This window comes from Patiria miniata, unplaced genomic scaffold (assembly GCF_015706575.1).
Source record: "Patiria miniata isolate m_02_andy unplaced genomic scaffold, ASM1570657v1 HiC_scaffold_28, whole genome shotgun sequence".
Taxonomy (NCBI): Eukaryota; Metazoa; Echinodermata; class Asteroidea; order Valvatida; family Asterinidae; genus Patiria; species Patiria miniata.
The window spans coordinates 5833772-5856113 of record NW_024037067.1 but is presented as its reverse complement, the minus strand read 5'-3'; the positions used below and the strand labels follow the sequence as shown (position 1 = coordinate 5856113).

The window sequence follows — 22342 nt, the reverse complement described above, 5'->3', positions numbered from 1 at the left end:
ACAACCTGACCTCTACTCAACGGGACTTCATTCTTCGAATCTTCTTGCCCCCATCATTTTTTGGGGGGTTCGAAGAACGGAAAACCCTTCACAGAAAGCACCACTTATCATCGAGGCTGTGGAGAAACGGGAGGTTTGGCATCGGGAGGCAGCGATGAGAAGTGGATACCTGATGGACATAATTCGTCCCTGAATTTTCCGCTTTCAGTTTTCACATCACATCATAGGTTACATCATGCCTGATGCGTATCGCAATTCCTGGTAACGCCATGCGGTTCCAGCGCCGGTGATTGGTCGGTGGCGGTCACGTGGCCGCTTGCTGTCACCAGGATGATAGCACACCGTGACGGCGACATACAGCGCATCAGTTGCTGCTTAGTTGAGTGCCCAGACTAGCCATAGAGACAAGCCATACAGCGTACTACAAATCACACTCGTGCGTTGTCCTCGTTCAACGTCATGACGTCGACATATAGCTGACGACGATTTCAGACGACAGGCTCAGTGTTATTTCAACCCCCGGTTTAGCTGGAACGCCGACCGCAGTCAGCAAGCACGTCACTGAAATCAGTCACATCAAACAGTGATTTTGAAGCTTTAAAAGGGGACCGCTTGTGGCACAGAGTCAAAAATAATCAAGGCTTCATGTTTTCGCAGGAAGGATGTTATATCTTTACCCACCGGTCCGTCGCCTAGGGTGACAACCTAACCGGCTTTTTTTGTATCAGGGGCGAGATCTAGTGGGAGGACTTAAACGCCCCAGACACGAGGAGGGGAAGCGACAGAAGATGTAAGGGGAGGAGTTGGCAGATGCGCATTTCCAGAATCGACAAGGCCTCGGAAATCCGAATATACTGACCCCACTTCAACCTTTTATCGCCTGATGCTGGGGCTTGGCGCCATTCTACTTGGAGAAACACCGGCAGGAACACGATCGGCTTATGCGGAGGGAGGATACGAGGATCTTGCCCGTGTCTCCAATTCGACTGTTGGTACTGGTGTGCGGAAATTGAACAGTAACCGGATTTTACTGCGGGAAATCTTCAAGATTGATTTGATTGCCGGCGGCATTCCCGCCAATCCTTCGGTTTAACCATAGAGCTAGGACCCACTGCTGCGAGTTCGGGAGTTCTCGCTCAGGTCAGTTCTCGTGTCATACCAGCTCTTGAAGAGGCCACTCGTTGTTACCGGCTAGCGCATTTGTTCTGCCGACGAGTTGCGATGCAAGAAAGGGGCATCTTCTTTGACTTGCTTGTGAGAGACTGAGCCTGACACTGTTTCTATCCAAGGTAAATTAACCGTTGACCTTTGTACTCGTGCCTCGAAATTTTATCCGGGATTTTGTCCCGTGTGCCTTTTCATTAATACTGCCATCTCTTGTCTTTAACACTGACACAAAACAATCGTGCATAAGGCTCGCAGTGCGATTTGTTTTTTAGCTCCTCGAACGTGTGGATACAAACAGGCAAGAATGTCAATGACAAGTGATGAGATGCCGTTGTTCGTGGGAATAGTTAATATGTCCACTGGAGATGGCAAGAATGAGGGGAACAGCTCCCTGGGTGCTGGGCCCGGGGATGATGAAGACATCGGGGACCCGGTCAGCACTGTCAAGGTCATCATCACGGTCCTCTTCACCTTGGTGTTCCTGGTCGGTGTCTTAGGCAACATCCTGGTGATTGTCGCTGCCACGGGCCGTCTGAGGGGACTCCAGAAATCCATGAGTGTCTTCATTCTGAACCTCAGCGTGGCCGACTTGTTGTATCTCCTCATCTGCTTGCCCTTCCAAGCCACCATCATCACCCTCCCGTCCTGGATCTTCGGCGGCTTCATGTGTAAGATAGTACAGTTCCTGACTTACGTCTCCATGTGCGCCAGCATCTTCACCCTCGTGGCCATGTCCATGGACCGCTACTTCGCCGTGGCCTACCCGCTCAAATTCTTCGGCGTGCGCACCTTGAAAAACTCCATCTCCATCATCGTTTTGATCTGGGTCCTAGCTGTCGGTTGCTCGGCGCCCTTCCTCCACGTGTTCCTGATCCACACGATCGAGGACGGAGACGGCGTGGTCTTGTCTTACTGCGTGGAGTGGGGATGGAATAACCGCACCCAGAGGAAGCGGTACTACGCCTTTCTGTTCGCAGCCTGTTACATGGTGCCTCTGCTGCTGATGATCCTGTCCTACGTGCTCATCCTGCGGACACTGTGGCGCACTTTCAAGCCCAACAGTGAGGACACCGACTCCTCGTCCAACAAAGCCAAGAAGAAAGTCACCATGATCGTCAGCGTGGTGGTTCTGGCCTTCGGTATTTGCTGGCTGCCCCACCACGTCATGTACATGTGGATCAACTTTGGCAAGTTCCCCCTGACGGACGGGACGCTGGCCCTGAAGATGATGGCGGTGACGCTGTCTAGCCTCAACTCGAGCCTCAATCCCATCATCTACTCCATCATGTCCGAGAATTTCCGGCAGGCGTTGAAGAGGTGTATCGCGCGGTGTACAAGTTCACGGGAGAGGACGAAAGTGGTGCCCCGCCACTATCGATTGAAGCTGCTGCGATCCAAAAGATCGTTTCATGTTTGAAAATCCAATTGAAGGTAAAAACGATACGATCTTAGGTATAATACTACACTGAAATTGCTACATTGTATTTGACATCGAAAAATTCCTTGACAATCAAAATGTGTAATCAATTAAATTGACACTAATGTTTTTGAAAATCTGATCGAAACTGAAATTAACGTTTGAGTTTCAAACAATCTACCGTCTTTTTATGTAATGTAAAACTTATCTTATTGAAACATATTCGAAAGATTAGTTACCGTTTAGTTACAGACAAGCTAATACCAGTCGAAAAAAATAATGTTGATATCTGTATCATATTGGTATTCACATTATATTAGACCTTTCATTGCTGCATAATTCAAACAGCCCTGAAATTTACACTTTTCGCTATTTTGTTCACGAGAGGGAAAGTCCGTCAAGTTAAATTTCGAGAGCTTACCAGTAGACCATATAATTTGTTTTGCGAATTTGTTAAATGTTAAAGGGGAAAAATACAATTTCCCCCTTAACAAACCATTATTGTTTAAAAAATATAGTAATGAAAAGTTCTGTTAAAGTAAACATCTTTCCCTGTTTAAAGATAATTGTCTAATAATCAATTTTTTGAATAATTTTTCCTCTTTGGTTTTTTGCTTTTATTCATATTAACTTTAGATTATCATTTTATTTCATTTCAGATCATTACTTAACTTTTTACCTTGCAACTAAACTTGAACTATTTATGGGTATTCGTTGGTAGATTTATCGAGTTTTTACGCTTTCCGTTTGAAAAAAAACAAACCTGAAAAAAGCAGCATTTCTGTCTGAAGAGTGCAGCGATTTCTTTTCACCTAATACAGTGACAAATGTCATATTTTTCTTAACATGTCAAAAAGTCATTGTTTACATTTCGTTTTGGCTAAAAGTACCCAAATGTTCCAATTCTGTTTTTAAAAAGCTCTCAAACATACTTGTGTGCGTATTGTGTGGGCAATATCTTAGTCGTTCGATGTGAGTAAATTTGTCATGACTTTGTTTTAATTGAATCGCAGAAAATGCCAAAATGCTGTTTACATAAGCTTTTACTTGAGTTGCCGTTTTATTAAGCGGTACAAACGTATTGTAATTAAAGGTTCTATCGATTTAATGTCATAAAACTGAGAAGAAAAAAATATCTGTGGTGGGGAGAATTTTTCACGGATTTGACCAGCTATAAAAACATGTCAGGTTTATAAGGTCCTTGAACGTGTAGTTGATGGCTTAACGTCCAAACGGTCCGGAGGACGTGAACCTTGTTGATAACAACCTATGGCCATTCATATGGCCATAACAACCTATGGCCATTCATATGGCCATAACAACCTATGGCCATTCAAATCAACTTATGTTTCATCAGTCTGAGTAGGCCTATAGGCCTATATGACTATTTATAGATATATAAGGCGACCGCTCCATAGACATGTGTACAAAATTTAAAAAAAACTTTAATGTGACCTTACCCAATTTTACCTTATCCGACCCAAACAAATTTTGGTATTTTTATGTTTTGGACCAAGAACAATCGATTAAGCCAATTTGCGACAAGAACATTCTTTGGCTCTTTTGCGTAGTATAACGACCGGCAAAATGTCGCCGTCTCACGGTGGTCGCCCTAATGCCACAAAAGTAAGCACAACCGGTCGTCGTATATAGGTCTTGAAAGTATAGGCCTACGTGGTTTTCTCATCCAAGACTGCTCAGTTTCCCTGTTGACACCGTGAGGCATATTTTATCAATGCACAATCAACATGCATGAATGACAGCAGATGGAAGAAATATAACCGTAGATATCGTCGCCCGAGGTAAACATGACACCACAAAAAATATTGGTTATTCGCTACACAATACAGGTGTTTTTCTTTGTGTGGGTCTTCGATGCGAGAAGCTAGCATAAATAAACAAGTTTCTCATCCGCGAAATATTTTCAGCTTTCATCAAGCCTGCCCACCTGCTTTGTCACCGCACACGCTTCTCATCGCTCCCAAACTCGCCTAAAGCAATTTTCAATATTTTCGATTCTCGCTCGACCGAGTGGAGAAAAACAAACACTGTAAGCCTCTGCTGTCAGGCGCAAGCAACTGTATTCCGTAGCATTGCTGGCAGACCGAAGAAGTCTCATTTATGGCGAGAAAGATGTTATCTTTGATGCGTTGGGCGTCATGGAATTAGATTTTCAATACTGTTATTGCATTAGCAGATGACCACTTCTCAGTTTGAAAATGACCAGTGAGATATACGTTCACCGTTATTACCAAAAGAGCAATTTGCTACTTTTAGTCACATGATATGCTATCATGGACATTGGTGATTCGCACGTGTTTCTTTAAAGTGCAGGAAAAATATTGTATAATCTTTAATCAGTGAGATGATTGATATCACTCATTAAAAATCCTTGATGTTTTTGCCAAAGTCAGCTGGAGCAGGTTCGTAGGCGTGACCGTGACTTGATTAACATTCTTAACTCGCCTGTTATGTCAGTCGCATTATAAAACACATGTTCGGTCAAAGTGTGGTCAGAGCTTAATGGTGGCTGACAGCTGTGACTGACGGCAAAGGTCAAAGATAAGACGCCCGTCAAGTACGCAGTCAGGGTCTTAACTCGAGGCTAGTTCCTATAAAAACATCCCTCGTCGCATTTTCTCTGTCCGTTTTGTTTTTCTCCTGTGGCTTTTTATTAGAGATGACTTTCGCCTGACTGCCCTAAATGCGGTTTGCTTGACGGCTGTTAAGCGTTTTTGCTCCTGTTGGACTTGACCGCGCTCCGTTGATCATAAACTTTGTTATTTGAACAATTGCTGCAGCCCAGCGGCTCGAACTAAGTGAATTACGTGTACAAGTACACTACTACAGGGGCAAGTGTCATATTAAGATGGGCAGCATCGCATGGTTTTAACTTTGGTAAAAAAATTAAAAATATGGCCATGTTTTGTGTTGTGATACATGCATTATTTATTGCAACCGTTTTGGGCCACGCCCTGTAAAAGTGCTTGACATTTGCACTGTGTAGTTGTGACCGGGACTGTTCACTTCATGAATAATGTCCATGCCAAGTTTCATTGACACGCTAGGCAGAAAATGTATATTCCATGCTGAACTGGTGTTAGCTGAACACCATTCATAGGGTATACATTGTACGACTTTTTTTCAAAACTGGTAACCTGTTTTGGCTAAGCGAATGTATTCTGAGCTTAGCAATTTGTTATGTAGACCAGTACCATTAAATCGATGGCCAATGTCCGTATCAGTTGAGCTCAGTACGTGTTACACTGTCTTAACCCGTCTGAAATCTCAGCTGGGGGATAGTTTAAAAGTGGAATTTTTGTGTGTGTGACACGCTTCATGGTTTCTTCATTACATTGCCATCAATCCAAACGCAATAACTTTACAGGCACCATCATTTGGTACCAGCGCAATCATTACACACACGTTTTCAAATTTGCAGTAAAAATGTGAGTTTCAGGTTGCTAAAAATGTTGCTGATTTTGGTTCATGTCACGTGCGAGGGTCTGGACATGATTTCCTGGTGTGGGTGTTAAGCATACATATAGCACGACACTTTAAATTTAACAGCCGATGTAATGGATTTTTTTTTAATGTAATACTTTTTATTGCACCTTTATGACCCATTCATCTTTTACTTTCAATCTTTACCATGTCATTTTCAAGTGTGTTTTAATGCTTCTTTGGTTTTGCTGCTCATTCAAATGTCTATATTTTGAGCAAAACTGTGATGTCATTTTAGGCAGAAACCTCAGTGTTCCTGCATCAAAAGTCGAAAGATTTTTATTGGGGGGGGGGCGGGGATTGGAATCGTGGGTGTATTTTTTCACATTTTTTTGCTCTGTACAATGTACAATGTAACACACATTGTTGTATCAGTACATGAAAGTAAGTCTATGAACACAAATTATGATAACCACAAATTCGGGTTCCCAATTTGAACAGAAAACCCCTCAAATAAAGAGTGTGTTCCTATAGTGACATCACAGCAGCAGTGCCCTCAATTGTCAGAAAAGGCATGAAATAATTATGTTAATGTTAAAAAAAGTGGAGTTACAAAACTTTTAACCAAAAAGAGATGTCACATTGCTTTCATACATTTGGGAGGAATGCATATTAACACAAAATAAAATTTCTGGTGTAAAATTCCTGTTATGGCCCTTTTATTGTAACCAATTTTTGAGAAGCTAATTTCTGTGCTCCAAGCAGCCCCATTAGCCTTTTGAAGTATGGCGGATAACACAATAGTAGACAGCTATTTTAGTTGGTAAACTCTTTTCTACTCACATTCACCCGTTTCCATCAACGCTCTACTATTGTGTCCTTCCATACTTAAAAAATGCTAATGAAATTGGTTCCAGAATGTTCAGTGGTAGGTGTTGATTCTAGACCAGTTTATTTATTTTTTATTCATCTATCGCGTTTGTGATCCAGCAGTCCGCTGTAAATGTAGTTACTGTGGAACTCAACCCCGAAGTGTGCTGGGTAATCCCGAAGTAAATTGAACCGTTCACAACTCAGTAGTTTACAAGTTAAAGTGAACCTGTGATCGGATTATTTTTGCAATCGCACGCCTGTATTATCTTCCCTAATAGCTTCACCTTGAATAATTTCACCCTCGAGGTTAGAAATTGCCCTGTCGATTTGTACAGGAAGTTGGTATATCAACGGACGCACGTTGGGCGTCCGTTTGGAATTCACACCGGCTCCCATTTATGCAGATGTAAAATAAAAACCCATGTGTTTTATAGCTCCATGATAGGACAGACTGCTGGCTAGTCAGTTGCAAATGTATGCTAAATCAATTTTTAACCTATAGTCATGTGCATGTTTACCAATGTGGTTAACTTCTTCAGTATATTTGGATATTTGGGATGAATGCAATCACGCACGTCACATGCCGCATGCATTCAAGGCCCGTATACCAAAATGGTATCGTGTTTCGGGATGCAGGGCGAGTTTCTCTTAACGTATCAATCACAGCAGACAAGTTCATTGCAATGGCACATGAAGTATTCATCTCTCAAACCTGTCACATTCACGAAATAACAGCCGAGTGACATGTTTTGACCAACGTTTTTAAGCTCTGGCAGCGGAGCTTCTACATGTCACGTCGTGGTCGGTCTGCCCCCATAAGTTTCCCATAAAATATAACTACCAAATTTTAATTTTCAAAAAACAAACAAACAAAATAACTAAATATTTAACAAAAATTGTTTGTAACAATTCGTAAAGTTGTTTATCAAAATTGTGTAAACGGAGGCAAAATATGTGCAGAAATGTTATAGTCACGTGGTATAATACCACGCTATAGCACAACGCATTCAATTCCGTACTATGGTCCACACTTACAAATCTCTCAACTCCTCTGCCCCTGATTACCTCTCTTCTCTCCTCTCAATTCGAACCGGGTCTCACTCCCTTCGCTCTTCTCATGGGAAATCTCTTGTTGTCCAGAGGACAAATAAACTCGCAGGTGATCGGGCCTTCTCTATTGCTGCTCCCCGATTGTGGAATAGTCTACCCATCCCTATCAGAAACTCCGATACTGTGCCAACCTTCAAGAAGGCTCTCAAAACCCATTCCCCCCCCCCCCCCACACCATAGCTGGTCGTACGCCCTTGTTGTTTTTCTGTTGTTCTTTCTGTAGTTCTTCTTTCTTTGTTTCAGCGCCTTGTATCCTTTGGCAATTTGGCGCTCTATAAATCCAGTTATTATTATTATTATTATTATTATTATATATTATGGGAAACTTAGGGGGTTTATTTTCGTCAATTTTCGGGGAGAAGCGCTGCGTGATTTTCGTGTGGGACGGCGGCCCGGGCTTGTACGCACAATCTCCGGTCAACGTTAGTCCGAAAATTTGGGACTCTCAATACTGTGTAAAAAAGATGAGAGTCCCAAAACATAAGGTATTGAAAACATGCAAAACAAGAAAATAGACTGGCACCTAAAACAACCAGTCCAAGGCAGCTTCAGTACTGCATCAATCAACCATGCCAAAAGAATTTAAGAAACATGTGGCATGAAGCGGGAACTAGTCTCAATTTACTACACATTTCTCCATAGTCAAGCCACCAGACTACTGACACTGAATGAAGAGGTCAGTCTTTTCAAATGGTTGTACCATGGATGGACATGTACCAGTCTAGTATTTAGCCCCGTTTTGAAATAACTTGACTTCCCTCTCATGTGCAAAATATTGAAAAAAATTGAATTGAGTCTGCAAACTTGGTAGGTGGAATACTGAGGACATTTTCTTTGCCCCAGTGGAAATTTGGGAGAACTTTGCTGGCTAAACTGTGAGTAAAGTGGGCCTGATTTAGTTTTGCACGTTTCAGAGCACTCGTCCAGAGCCCTGTCTGGGTCAACGTTACGCGACGCGAGACTTTCATGCAAGACGCCCAGAGCTTATTGTGCTCTCGCACTTGCTTACTATAATGAGCCGAAAGCGACGTTTTCCCCAACGGCTAGTAAATTAAAGTAAATCTAATTATGTGCCCACACCGAACTCCACATTTTAATCGATTTTAATGTGATCAACACCTTACGCCCCATTGAACTTCTGTCTTTCAGGACTCTAATCCATGCTGTTTGTCCCCCCCCCCCCCGATGGATAATGTAATATAAGAACAGATGTCTGCCATCTGATGAAATAAACTGATTCAGAAGATAATGATGTGAACATAGCTAGGCCTACCAAAGTCAAACAGATATGCGGGTCATTCTATAATATTTAGGGTACAAAGTTTGACATTTTTCCTGTCCCTGTGAAGTAAGTATTTTGTGATTTACCATTCAAGTATTATTAAGAATGACTTCAAATGATTTATTTGTTGTTATTAAAAATCAACCTTGGAGGACGACTGCATAGTGCATCAGAATTACAAAATCTTAGACATCAGCGACAGGAAATAAAATTGACCCCTAAATTCATAGAATGATGACCAGTTTGGCAATATGTGGTATGAGAGGCAATTCATGTGATACAAACGATGGAGATGCAACATAGCAGGAGAGCGAGTCATGAGGAATGACTGCATTTATAGATGTTGATGTAGGTGAAAGAGGAAGTAGGGATTAGATCAGATCAGATTAGATCAGGTCAGATCAAATTGGATCAGTTCAGGTCATAAGCAGACAGGTTAGATCAGGTCGAATCATATCAGAACAGATTAGCTTAGATCGGATCAGTGAGGTTAGGTAAGATCCCGTCAGGTTAGATTAGATCAGATCAGATCAGATCAGATAAATTCCGATCGGGTCATGTCAGATAGCTCGAGTCATGTCAGATCAGATCGAATTGACAAAGATCATATCACATCAGGTCAGATCAGATCAGATCAGGTAAATCAGATCGGACCAAGTCAGGTCAGATCGATTCGACAGTGTTCAGAGCAGATCAGAATCACCGCAATAACTGAGGGTCCATGTGATAACAATTTAAAAAAATGTAAGACATAATACCATAATGGGTATAGCCGTGTGCTCATATAACATAAAAGATCGGATCAGATAAGATAAGCTTAGACCACTGATCAAGTTCTTTTTAAACGAACCAGATAGAATAACTCCCCATTAAACTTCAGATGACATCAAAACATACAATATCTGGACAAATAATCTATAAGATCATACTTGATAAAAATGTGCACTAGAACATTTAGGATTGAGATGAGAATAGTAAACGATGTTGCAAAAGGATTGGGAGAGAGCGCAGATCGTGAAAGAAGACAGATTCTGGTTGCGTGTGTAAGGCAGGTGGAAATCGAGTTGAGATATGGCGATGTGAGGAAAGACAAGCTGACGGATGTCAAGGTATGGAACGGACAGAGACAAGTGAGGACCGTGAAAGATGAGGACATGCGTGAGCGGAATGATAAAGGTGGATGTCCTCGGTCTGTCGTTGGCTTCTAGTGGGTAATGTCTTGACGTATACATCAAGCACATTACCAGGTGTTAGTGTGCATTGGTCCGGTGGTGCAAGCGCACTATCTAAACATTCCTACATTCCTGTGAGGTAGCAATATATTCACATGCATGTCTAGAAAAAGAAAGCGTTCTGCATGAACTGAGGTGAGAAAGAAGTGCACTGCAGCATAATTGGAATTGGAAGTTGAATTGAGATACCACTCTTTTTTCCCCATGCCGGTCTGTTTAGATAATTAAATGAGGTTCCTCGCCAAATTACATGTTAGCAATGCACTTTTGAGTATAGACGTGGGGAACAAAGCGTGAATATTGGATGTTGGAACGAGCACTTGAGAGTGAATGGGGGTAAGAGCAATCAAGCTAAGGTGGTGGAAATTTGGAGTGGGTGAACTGAGAGAGACTTGGAGAGGAGGTCCCTGAAAACAGGGAAGAAGCAAATGAATGTAATCAAGGTTGTACGTTCACATATTGCATTTGGTAATTTACGGCATTGATTTTTAAATATTCTATTTTTCAGCAACAACTAGTAAACCACATAAGGAACATGATTAGATATCTTCTCCCTTTTTCTCTTCAGTTTAAGTTGAACAAACGAACATGTCTGTTTTTTCTTTGTGGAACCTTATTATATGATTTACTTTTTCGCCATACGACAAAACAGCAAAAAAAAAATGGTTTAAAAAATATGAAAGAGTTAAAGAGTTTCATGGCATGATGTTAATGATTTCATGTTTTCCCTTTTTTGGCTCAGAAAGCTAGATTGCACCTTACATAACCTATACCATTCTGCACCGAATTTATTTGCAATTAAAAGGAATTCGTACGACTTTTTATTTTGTGTGACTTTGGGCACTTATATACAAACCTATATTAGGGTCTATAGACATGGATCATAAACGACTAAGAATCCATCGTGATATATGTACCTATTAAGTCGGGGCGATAAAAATACAACGGTGATGAACGACCGAGGTCTATCGCGCGTGATGCGGCGGGATGCTGGGAAGAGCAGGCCTCAATAGCCCCCCTGTGCTGAACCGCAATTTAGATGGAAGTCTTGGCGATCGGACGATTTGCGAGCCGTGCGGGGATCGAGAATAAAATCGTCCCCAGCCCCATATGGTCCATTCCGTGCGTGGCTGGGTGCTGTCGGGGATTCCAATCTCGCAATATATTATGGCAAGCGTGCGCTCGGCAATGAATTGGTTTTCAAAATGTAGAATAAAATATTTTCTTACATATTCTCCTGATGCCCGTAAAAGCAATCGCGCATTGTAACAGACCGTACGTAATGGCTGTGCATTTATTTTCAAAATGAAAATTGTTAATTTGTCTTTCCCCTGACGACATTAAAGTATGCACGCATTCGAACACAATTAACCTTTTCTGTCAATATCTAAATGTTTTGTTTTGTACTTGTTCCACTTGGTTAAAACAGATGCGAACAGTGATACCTCTAATAGAAAATTAAATTACCTTGATAAGAAGTACTATCGTGAAACTGAAGTTTGGCATTTTCAGTTTGGCGTTTTCAATTTTCAATATTACCCTTGACTACCCTCAATACTACCGGCTTATAGTCTCAAAAATATACAAAAGTTAAAATAGTTCCGCCGGGAAAAGTTTTCCTTTTCTGGCTTCCCTTTTTCCCTTCCCTTTTCATTGAAAAAAAAAGACAAGGTAATCAGTTGATTTAGAATGACTGGAAGCTCGTATAATGGTCACGTGAGGGAAATGAAACATCCACTTTCATCGTTTGCATGGACACTTTACTTAGTGGTGCTTTCACATATTGGCGGATCCGGGGTTGCCAATGGGGGCCATCCCCCCCCCCCCCCTCCAAAATAAATTTTCAGGAAATAAATTAAAATGTGCGCATCTCCGTCGCAAGCCATCAGCTACACATTCCTTTTAGTTTTAATATTACAATGTGGCAATAGCGCACGGTACTATATACTTGAACCCCTTCCCCTTAACAAAAATACTCGAGCCCTTTTCCCCCTCCCCCCAAACTTTGGTTCTGGATCCGCCCTTCTTTCACAATGTGTCGTGAAAGCGTACATGAAAGCAGCGGCGCCAGACTAAAATAATGCACATGTAGATGTTGTGCAGATGCAACATGAATAGACGAGACTCGTAAAAGTGCTCCCAGATCAGTGTAGTTTACAATTGACAGACAGTCGGTGAGATAAGGAACCGATGGTAGTTCACAAAGACAATGTGTCAGCTTATTCAGTGAGGTATGCTGAGGACCCTATAGGCTGGCCCTCTGCGGCAACAGCCCCCCCCCCCCCCCCCAAATAGAACATTCTGCAGATATTTCTAAATACAGGGTGATTAAAAAAAAAAGCGAAACCCAAATGTCGGGACTATTGTTGTATTGAAGTTCTGCGTGTAGCACTTTCAAAATCTAGGATATGAAAGCCCAATTCATAAGCTTTCTTTTTGTACAAGAGACATTCAAATCACTCATGTACTTTTTAAGTTACTGAATTTTAAACACAACAGCCGTTTTGAAGTTCTGTCCACTGATCACAAAAAGGTAAGTGTTCTTTCAGCAAGACGAAAACAATTCACATGCGAAAGGGCGCACACTGTTTTTGTGATCCGTGGACAGAACTTTAAAACGGTGGTTGTGTTTAAAATTTAGTAACTTGAAAAGTACACGATTGATTTGAATGATTTTTGTACTAAAAGAAAGCTTATGAATTGGGCTTTCATATCTAAGATTTTGAACGTGATATATGCAGAATTTTAATAAAACAATAGTCCCGACATTTAGGTTTCGCTTTTTTGACTCGCCCTGTATAGGGTGACTCGAAAAGAACTGGACGTGGATGAATGATTTTTTGCCTCTTAAAAAGAAATCAAGTTTCATATAAAGTATGTCTTAAAATAGTATGTTCGTCCACTTATCTGAAGAAAACAACGAACTAGGCCCTGCTGAAATTGATCGATGCCATCAGAAGTTGTACATATTTTACTTCAAGAAGCAAATGCCATTGGAAGCTATTCAGCCGGGTGAGAATTACAGACTACACACAGTCATTCAGATACAAATGAGATTTAGATCATTTGGATCCACACTGAAACATAATTTTTACTGCAAGATGTTGTGTTTTGATTATGACTAACAAGTGAACTCTTTTTGCCCCCCGAAGTGTCGATGGCGATTTTTTTTTTTTTTGGTTTCCTTTGCAAGTTTTCGTTCATTCATTGAGTTGGGGAAACGTATTTCATTGTATTTTATGGGTGTTCAGCAGCTCGTAGGTGGAACGGTAAATGATAGTGGTGGACAGCTGAATTTTGTAATCTTTTTATTTTTGTGATCTTTTTATTATGTAACTTGGGAATGGAGTATGCAAATTACGTGAAATGTTCACAGTTACTAGTCAATAACATGCACTTTATCCCTATGTTAATTAGCCACATATTTTGTATCATGTTTTTCTGATTCTGTCACTTTGTTTTTGACTTACCGTGTAGTAACAAATGAAACATAATACCGCAGCTGTACACACACAAAAACTTCGTACCTAATTATGTCTATATTATCCCATTAATTCATCTGAGTTATAAGTATTGTGGTAAATAATGTATAATGTGAATGCCTGTGATTGACACGTTGTGCGCATCGTATAGTGACCTATTGTCCAATTAGGAATAAGGGTACATACAACAATGCATCAATACAAAGATTATGACAGGTATTATAAAATGTACATAAAATATGTATATATTATGATCACCATAGCCTTAACTAAATATTGTCAAAAATCTGTATATATATATAATTTATTATTATTAAAACAATTATGGATTATTTATTTACCAGAGCTGTAAACAATATGAAATGTGCATGCTTGTAACTTGGTATAAAGCGATCTATTGAATAATAAAGATATACCGATATTTAAATCAAGCAGTCAGTCAGTATGCATTATTCATAATTTGATTGAGAGCCGCTTTAAAAGACAGTTGCATGAAAATATTCCCAATCGACACCTGTGTTTTCTAGTACTTCATACTTCAGGACGGCGTACTGTCTTCATTGAGGCAAACGCTATAGCTAAATGTTGTTGTTTTTTAAAAGATGGTATCAAAGCAGTTTGAAAAAAAAAACATTGCAAAAAGGGAAGTAGTATATTTTTCTTCTTGGAGAAAAATATAGGATCATTTGCTTTTCGTATACATTTTGTTCGTTTCCTATAAGAACATCACTTAAATTGCCTCAGATCGCACCACAGAGCATCTAGAATCCAAAAATGGGTCGGGGCCCTTAAGCGGAACCCCACGCCGTAATTATTTGGACTCATTTTATGGGGGACCAAATTTTTTGGGCCCCTCCCCCAAAAAAGTTGTTTTCTTGATCCGCCCCCCGACACCAACCCACCCTGTCACAGCAAAGCTGGATCCGCCCATGAACAAGCCAGATTTGTTCTCAAAACAATCCGTTGGACATGCAAATTGTTATCAATCAACGTGACCAAAAAAATATGGGAATTAATTCTGTCATCGCAACCCACTTCGTATAAATCCTTAAAATCAATCACACGTCAAGCAACAAATGCGGGATTCCGATCGTAATGCCAGACAGGCTTACACCCTGAAGGCGTTGTGGTTTCCGGGGCAACTCAAGTTGATGAAAAGCTGATTCAAAAGATCCAGTTTCAGAACTACTCGTCCAGAAATAATACTTCTAACGCTGGTCTGTTTATGTTATCAGTTAGCCGCAATATGATACATGGATGGAATCAGGTGTATTGGTGCGAACGTTATACCAAGTTTGTCAAGTTCTCAAATTCAAACTCTCTCTAAGTTCGCTTCTTGGGGCTACCAATTCCTTTACTTCATTAGGCTCGTTATGATATCACATTGCGGCGTTGCCAATAGACCAATAACCGCCACCTGCTTCGCGTTCTTGACAGCCCAATACCTCCCTGTCACCAACGATATCGGGTGGAGAAAGGGTAAATACAGGCAGGCCGAAGCGCGGCGCGCCCGCTGTGTCAAGCATGGCCCACCTGCCAAAGCTGGTTTGAAAATGTCAGGAGTCACGCAACACATCTTCCAGTCGACTTGAAAAGGTTACTGTTTTGCTCCGTTATCCACCGCATAGGAGAGTCAGTAGCGTAAAAGCCTAGGCCGGACCATTTCAAGCTTCTGTGCCCAATTATTTGCTTCAGTCTTGCCTGATAAAACCAATAGTTCCACTTTTATATGGCTTCAAAGGCTCGCCTTTTCATTATCGCCATTGGTTTCAACGTGACACTAATGTAAATGATGAAGTAAAAATGTATAATGATTTGTCCTGGTACTACACGGTTATGCAAATGAGACATTCAATGTGAACTGGGGAAATATCTAGGTTGGAGAACTGTAAAATCTGTCGTCGTGTGGGTTATTTTTTTACGGGACATTCGATTTCCACAAATTTGCAACTGGCCGAGCTGAAAACTACAACAGAGTCACAGTTTCTCGTCAAGTGATGCATTAATTCCGAGGCCCAATTGACCTCGTTCACGAGTTGGCCATTATGTCGAGTTCCCTGAAGGCTAAATGTATTTCATTAATTGTTAATTATTGAATGGGATGGCGCCAGACTATTTATGCAGGCACAATGCAGCCTTATTTTACTTGTCATTTTTTTTAAACATGGCTCTAAAAATTACAAATATAAATTATTCATTGGAGCAGACTGGAATTTATTAAAGATTAAGTTGCTTTCATTTCTCTTCGCAATTTCGAAAAATGAAGAGTTTACCTTATTTTCAATTCAATATGGCCGACTTGTGAATAAGGCCCATCAAATGCACAAATGTTATATTTCCTTATTTTAATCTGCGTGTTTTCCGATCACTGGTTCCCGTTTACAGAATGTTCCTCATATAAGGTTATCGATTATATTACAATTGTTTTCCTCATCAGTTACATGCAATCTGTGTAGTCGTTGATAATGAAAACCCGTTGAAGGGAACCCGCGAAAGAGAATAAAGGGTGGCGCTCTTTATATAGCAGCAAGTACACGAATAAAAATATACTTTTGCAGTATAGATGTATAACGAAAGGATATTTCCAAAAGCTTTTTCCCACGTGCTGCATCTCTTTGGCATTCCTTGCTTGGTGCTTGTTTCCCTCCGCAACCATGGAGGAAGTCCCGTTTCAAGAGGAACCTTCTGTTTTCCTGAGTACATATAGACTCTTCTTTTAATTTCTCTTGTAGCCCGCCCCATGGTTTAACTGGAGTGGCTTTTAGACTTGTTCAGGTGAAAAATGCATTAAAAAAAGTCAGCTGTGCAAATTACTTTTTTTCACTGTTCCGAAGGAGAGGGGCACAAGTAAATACGACACTGAAAAATAGTCTCAATCTCAAAGTCATACTGTAGTAAGTAATTTATACTTCCATTGCCATTTCTTTGGGATCGTCTGAGGTGCTTCCTGTTTACACTATCTCACCTGCCCTGCCTGAAGGGCAATCGCAACCTTTTCGCAGACACGGGAGTGATGCACAGGTGCCTGGGAGCACGTGTGAAATCTGCCGCCAGATCAAAATAAATGAGTGCTATACAGGAGTGCAGATCCTTTTCAGAAACTCGGCACATACCTCAATCCCGACGTGAAATTCCTGCAAATTGGTACCTCGAGCAGTTTTGAAAAAAAATGAAGGAACTTCATTCTTGTGTGTATTTGAAGGAAGAGGCAACCGTCCGCGATGTAATTTATTATGAATAATGGGCGCCGCCATCTTAGGCTCTTTCAATGTTGTTTACATGTACTAGAAAGCATGCCGGAGAAGGTGATCTTTAATTTACCATAGCCAGGGGCCGCGGGCCGGGAGAGTGCATCGGCGGGTAAGACATGCTTAGCTCCTGCGAAGGGAAGGGCAATTTTGTTATCCACGCAGCGTGATATGTCAAGACAATCAAGGAGAAAAGCACGCAGAGACGCGCATCAAAACATGTTGTGCACGCATGTTGCCCGTGAACTTTTCGATGTTGCTACAAAAAGCTTGGAAAAGTATGTCACATCGCAGTACTGAATTAACGCCTTGTCAAATATCACTGTCGCACTAAAAAAAACAAATGGTCTGAATTCAAACGACAGGTTTGATTGGTGTAGGCCTATTATAGTAAATTTTGTTTTTGGGACAAAAGTATATATGATATGTTGGTATGTAAATCAAGCCTATGGCTCGATTAGCAGCGACTTTTTATTTTATCAGCGATGATATGAACGTTTTATCAACGACAGATTCGATACGAGCTCTTGTGACAACTGAAATATTTCCCTAAATTACCTACAATAAAACTTTAAAAAAAAATTGAAGCAAAGAAATGGACAAGTCACTCATTTTCTGTCAAACGATAGAAATGTTTATGAGTTGAAAGGAAACATGGGTAAATATTGATTGTCGCGATAGGAATATTCATTCCCATCAAAATATGAAAGAAATTGGATGTTATAAACAGCCAATACAGGGTGTTATGAGTAAAACACTGGAAACATAACTGGCAGGACCTTTTTTTAATCAAGTTCTGCATGTAGCACTATCGATTTTGGATATGAAATCCCAATTAATAAGCTTTCTTTCTAGTTCAAGAATCATTCACATCACTCATGTACTTTTCAAGTTACGGAATTTTAAACATAAACACCGTTTTAAATTAATGCTCTGTCCACTGATCACAGAAAAGGCACCTGTTCTTTCAGCAAAACGAAAACAATTCACATAGGGATGTACGCGAATTGTTTTTGTTTTGCTGAAACTGAAAGAACACTTACCTTTTTGTGATCCTTGGCAGAACTTTCAAATTCCGTAACTTCTCAACATCAGACTTAAATGAGTGTTATACTGAAAGAAAGCGTATTGATTGGGTTTTGATATCTCAGATTTTGAAAGTGCTACATGCAGAACTTCTCTAAAGAAAAATTGACCTGCCATTTTGGTGTGTGTTTTTTCCGGACCCACCCCGTACAGTATAATTTCAATATATCGTTCTTTTAAATAAACAATTATTTACCACTGAACCAGTTTGTTATTGAAGACTTTCCTAAGGCCTATAGATACTATCTTTTCGTAATCTTTTTGGTCTTATTTACGTCAGTCCCATCTCCGGCCACACTGTGCAAGCAGCCCCAGCCCCCCCCCCCCTTCCACACGCGCTCCATCCACCCATGTGTGAGATCCACCTGCCCTGTAATCCGGCCAATTCTTGACGCATTTTCACGCACGTTTGGAGTCGTCGACTGAATTAATTCATCCTGGCTTTGTTCATCTGTTTTTCTTTGACGATTTCTTGGTCAGATAACGTGGTCAGAAATATCCACCCGTCTCCGTTTGCTATGGTATAGGCTTAATACCCTGCGAGTCTAACCGATAATATAGAACTGGCTGAATATTTTGTTATACCCCGTAAATGTCAAGATCAATAATTTGAGGTATAGTTGCCATACTTCAGATTGGAATCTCACTTTCCTTTGAAAGTAATCTTTCGGGAAAAGATGACAGATTCACTTGAATAATATATTTTTAAAAAAATAAAGGCTACTCTTGTATAAAATTGATTAACCTTCATGTTTATACACATTTTTTTTTATATATATATTCACAAGCTTGAACCGTTGTACGATTAGCCAATTCGCCAAAAAGAATTTAAAATGATTTTTTTTATTTGAAATTAGGATTGTTTTTCTAATTTGATGATCATCAGTTTCACAAAGTGAGCGAATTAATCGCCTGGAACGGGATTTCGAACCAGCGATATCTCCGACATACTGCAATAACTGGGGTACCCAACCCTGTTTCTATGAGGGTTGGATAGCTCAGATGGCACGGTATTCGGGAGATCGCAGGATCGAACCCCGCTGAAGTCGATTTTATTGTTCAACTCTATACTGGCAGATGGGATCATTTGCTTTTCATGCATTTTGTTCGTTTCCAATAATAACACCAGTCAAAATCCAATGAAGAATGCTCAAAACAAACCTGTGAAAGCTTCAGCTCAGTCGATATCACTTTCACGAGAAAACAGTTACAAACCGTGCACAATTTTTTGATCACGAAACACGATTTCGTCTATATAACTCTTTATTCCAAAAAAAATCAGTCAATTGACGGATTGTTTGAAATCATACATTTCTTGATTTCTTCTATGATCTAAACGACACAAGCCAGACGGAATATTTTCACGGGATGTCTGGTACCGTACGATCTTTAAACAAGTAAGCTGTGTAACTTTTTCGATAAATGAATATCATGTGCTTTTATTACGTGGAGTCGAGTTTAAGTAAGGTTAGGACAGAGTTAAAGTTTCAAATTGGGTTAATCTGGTTCCCTGTCCCCATTGTCCTCCGAGCTTCAAGATATGGGGACAGGTAACTAGCAGTGAATCCTGAATACATTAGGAGGCTTTCCTCCTAATGTATGCAAATTATATGCATGACGTGGATAGGTCTGAATCCTGCCTCCTGATATGCATTCAAAATCACAAGGGTAATGTTTGCGTGCAACCAGCCTATTGCAACATATTGCAACATATTGCAACATGACAATAGGCCACGAATGCACAATTTCGGAAGTCATGAGCTTCGATTTTTCCAACTTCGAAAGTGTCTCTGGCAAATATCAAAGACATGGGCATTACTGTTCAGTATTTAAAACCTATGGATTTGAAATGCTTGGAAGTTGCCTTCATGGAGACACTGGCAATTTTGCGTACTTTTCGTGGTACGACAAGAGTTTGTTTTGTGATGACCATGTGTTCAAGCATGGAGGAATAAGAACACAAGTATGGTCCATGCACAAGCTGAATAGTGATTCAAAAATAAACAATTGTGCTGCGCGCGCAGAGGTCATCCAACCAATGACTTTAAACGGGAGCTAGCTACCCGTCCTCATATTTTTAGGGGGCGGGAAACAGTCTAAAATTGGGTCAGAGGTGGAACTTTTGTGAGGATTTTGCAAGGGTACAGCTCTGGTTTTAGAGAAGGTGGAAGTCATCGTTGTTGTGGTCGTTGCCTCTCGTTGTCGTGGTCCGATCCGTCGAAGTTGCCTCGTCGTATACCTGTCTGTTTTATGGCGTTTTGAGTTTGCACTGCGGACATATTGTAGTAAAATTAATGTGATATCTGCAATCGTATTTGTCACATTAATCGGTATCGATCCCATGCGATATCAATGTAACATCGCACTCTCATTTCTCCTCGTCTTCAATGTGGCATATCCCGTCTCGTCAAAATAGTCTGTTCCCGTAGGCACTGTATAACATTTCAACAGACTTCCTCAGTCCGTTTTGGTGATCTGCTGCACACGCCAGAAGACCCAATCTTACTTGATTTCCTAGGTTCGCGCTGCGTGTTTTCCATTCCCCCTCACACATTAAACCAGCGTTTCTAACATGGCGCATCGAGTGTCCGTACCAGGTTATAGCACTTAACATTATATCCCAACAGAGAAGTCGGCCGAACTCGCCGTAGGCCCATAGATATTGCAGACACGTTCACATAGATGCACGTGTGTTGTCACACGTACAGAGACACTAGCTCAGGTTTGAGACACACACACTTCTCTTTCCCTGAAGACGATTTAAAAGCTTCTGACCCAAACAACAGAAAAATGGCACTGAATTTTGATTGAAAATCTGATAGGATTTCTGGAGCCTGAGAACGACCAACAATATCGTGTTTCGAAATCCCATCCAGTGTCCCTTCCCTAAAATGCACGTTCAACTTGATTGCACGTACAGCACAACCATATACCTCCCAAATTTCAAAATGATTTCCAAAAAGTAATAAGCTGTGATCTTTTTTTTATGAGGTCAGAACAAAATTCGATCTTCCTCAGAACTGAAGACTATAGTGAGGTCAGAATGATAGTCACGTACAAACAGTGAGGTACATGTTTTTGCACTGGAACAGAAAGCCTGGAGAACTATGTTGGCATAGCTATACGGTTGCTGCATGTTATTTGAGTGCCCTTGTTGAGTATCCTCCGATTCTTTTCAGAACCACACATACTCACAAAAGAGATTTTGCCACATGGTGCTACCGCAACAACTTACCTTATTGCATTTTACTGTTCCCCGCTTCCCCCTAATTGTCAATGGTAGAATCTGCTACAACAGAAAAAAGATACTTATTCTTTCCTTATACGTACACTGATTTTCCCCCTCCCTCTCCCCCTTCCAGTCCTCCCCCTCCCACTAATGAAAAAGTCCACAAAATCGATTTGGCAATGGACGACGTGCCCAAGACAGCAAAATGGAAGTCATCACAACAGGTGTTTCAAGTTAGTTAGAATTCTTTACTCATATTTTCGAAATCTCCATGTCTGCCTTTTTTTTGGGGGGGGGGTCTTGATCGGGTCTGTGTGACTCACCATTGTCTGGCTCGTATGTCTTCGCTCGCTTTTGTGTGGCTTTGTTAACAAATCAATGCTGGACGTAGGCTCCCTCCATTTACTGTTGAGGGGCCCACCTCGCTAAAACTGTTTTGGGGGTTAGCTCGTGATATTTTTATGACTTAACATCATTTTACCACCCCTAAAAGAAGTAATGAATTTCATCGCCATTTTGAAAACAAAACCTCCCTCATTTTATTTCGTTTTTTTAATAGAAGCTTTACCTTTCAATCAGGGTTGTTCAAAATCAAAATTTTGTTTAATCTAAAGTATCGGACGTTATGTATCTGTCCGCCACCCCCCCCCCCCCCGATCTGTTAAGTGGAGGGCAATCATGAGGGATGGTGTAGGCCTTCGGAGAAAGAAGGTACAGATGCACCTGTCCAACCTATGCGACATCAAATCAATCAATTACAGTGTTAACGAGC

The 22342-nt window shown here is 40.8% G+C and overlaps 1 protein-coding gene across 1 annotated transcript; it reads left to right on the top strand.

Annotated features, from left to right (window-relative positions):
- Positions 1–243: 243 nt before the first annotated feature.
- On the top strand, positions 244–3599 carry LOC119734884 (galanin receptor type 1-like). Its single transcript, XM_038208502.1, has one exon. The coding sequence runs from the start codon at positions 1472–1474 to the stop codon at positions 2582–2584; it is 1113 nt and encodes a 370-aa protein (XP_038064430.1). The 5' UTR covers positions 244–1471; the 3' UTR covers positions 2585–3599.
- Positions 3600–22342: the final 18743 nt, after the last annotated feature.

Coding starts and splice junctions, on each gene's coding strand:
- LOC119734884 (XM_038208502.1), top strand. CDS start 1,472: ATGTCAATGACAAGTGATGAGATGCCGTTGTTCGTGGGAATAGTTAAT.